This window comes from Pygoscelis adeliae, unplaced genomic scaffold, assembly GCF_000699105.1.
Source record: "Pygoscelis adeliae isolate BGI_AS28 unplaced genomic scaffold, ASM69910v1 Scaffold45, whole genome shotgun sequence".
Lineage (NCBI taxonomy): Eukaryota > Metazoa > Chordata > Aves > Sphenisciformes > Spheniscidae > Pygoscelis > Pygoscelis adeliae.
This window is the reverse complement of record NW_008825114.1, coordinates 8,617,440-8,619,346: the sequence shown is the minus strand read 5'-3', so window position 1 is coordinate 8,619,346 and position 1,907 is coordinate 8,617,440. Positions and strand designations below refer to the sequence as shown.

At 38.3% G+C, this 1,907-nt stretch overlaps 1 protein-coding gene across 1 annotated transcript in view; it reads right to left on the bottom strand.

Annotated features, from left to right (window-relative positions):
* The window catches only part of ALDH1A1 (aldehyde dehydrogenase 1 family, member A1), a 36,615-nt gene that overhangs the window by 3,887 nt on the left and 30,821 nt on the right, over positions 1-1,907 (bottom strand). The window contains exon 11 of the mRNA XM_009328089.1: positions 648-805. Coding sequence (XP_009326364.1) covers positions 648-805 — 158 coding nt within the window. The remainder of the gene's footprint in view (positions 1-647; positions 806-1,907) is intronic.

The following is a 1,907-nucleotide window of genomic DNA, read 5'->3' as shown; positions in this document are numbered from 1 at the left end:
AATGCAGATCTCTGTCAGTGATAGTCATTAGACTCAGTCTGCTATTCCTCCAAGCTTTCACTCTTGCATGTCTCAGCCTTTGCCTTTCCAACTCCATGTAAATTGCGTCTTTCTTTTCCATCGCTGGAAATAGTTGTCCTTGTACTTGTAGCAGTTCTTCCCCGCTTGTGTTTACTTCCTTTTCTCAACCACATTTTATCAATCTTTTCCATCACAGGTGGATGTTCTGCTCAGGTTAACGGCCACAGAACTTCAAATAATTAAGTTCTTTACACAGTACAGAAAATGAACCCCACAAATTAAGTATGTATTGGGATATCCCCAGGTCCTGAATGGAAAGGAAAGTGGCACTCTCACTGTATTTGCTTTTGTCTCCTTTCTTTTTTAGCAAGTCAATTTCCTTTTTCAGACTAAGTTTACAGGACAATTGTATGAAGACTTACAAGAAGTATTTATTTAATAGCATGTTAAGTATGGAAAGATGAGGGGAAGAGAGGCACAGGATGATGGCATGAATCTACCTCTCTAAAGATGACAAGGAATTGAAATATGAAAGTATACTACCCAAAGAGGTGTTAAAGTGTCCTACAATTACTGCCATTGGCACCTGCAGTTCTGAAGGAAGAATTAAAAAAGCCGTTACTTACCACACTGTTCCAGCCTGAAGAGCAGCTGCAAACGTCAGTGCTTTATCAATGTCTTTGGTAAAAACTGCTGCTGCTAAGCCGTAGGTAGTATTATTTGCCCTCTTGATCACTTCATCAATAGTTTTAAACTTCATGATTTGTTGAACAGGTCCAAATATCTGTTTCAGACACATGTAAACATATGAAGTGGACTAGTATAGATTACTATTGTAAATAATTTATATTTTTAAAATTTATTTCTGTCAGATGGCCTTATTCCTGAATTCATTCAGTCAAGAGTGTACATCTCAGAACAAAAAGTATTACAAATTCACACAAAGATAAGATTTTTATAGTGTGGAGCTGTCCTGGTTATCCAAATCAAAATAGCCTATTGTGAAATGATTAATAAAACAATAAATAAATAAATAAATAAATAAATAAATAATGAAAGCAAATAAATAAAGATGAAAAGACATCCACCATAAAACTAGTTAGCATGGAGTCACAGTGTGTTACATATCTATACTGGTTACCAACAAACAGGTATTTTCTTGGTAAGCTCCAGTTTTAGCATTGAGAAAGACATTCAACTTTTCCTTTCCCTAAACTTTCTACTAGACTTTTATCTCTGTAGGTAGCAGTACAACTGGTCATGTATGCCAAGTGAAACAACTAATTCTGCTTTCCATACGGGTGTTATGTGCGATAATCGTCCCTGAGGCTTGGCTTTCCCACTACTGCTGCTCTGTGTTCTCAGCCAGAGGTACCCATGCCCACCACGCAGTGCCAATGCTCTGTAGGGCAGGGGGACATTACCATGTCTAATTACTTCCATTCCCATAGATCATGAGCTTGCCACCTGATTTTCCTGGAAAGTGTTTAGTGCTAGTTGCTAACTAAAGTTGCAGGGATTGATTTACATAGATCATACAAAACACTGAACACTTCCCCACTGTTCAAGCTGTGAGTTTCAAACCCTGGATATTCTTTAAATTGCCTTGGCTCTCTGGGGTTTCATTATTCAATACCCTCAAAATAGTGTGAGAGAAGCAGTTCCTGTACTGCTGACCCAAAGGAAATTAATAGATCTGTGACGAAACATACCTCTGTGCAGTTTCCTACCTGCCTCCCAGACCGGCAGAAACAACCCAAATTATTTCTTATACAGCTCTCTCCTGTTTTATAGCTCTCTCCCTGTCACAATTAACTCTAGATGCTCTGGTGTTCATTTTAACTCAGCCTGTTGACTCTTGCTGAATGTACTAGGTATGTTCAGCA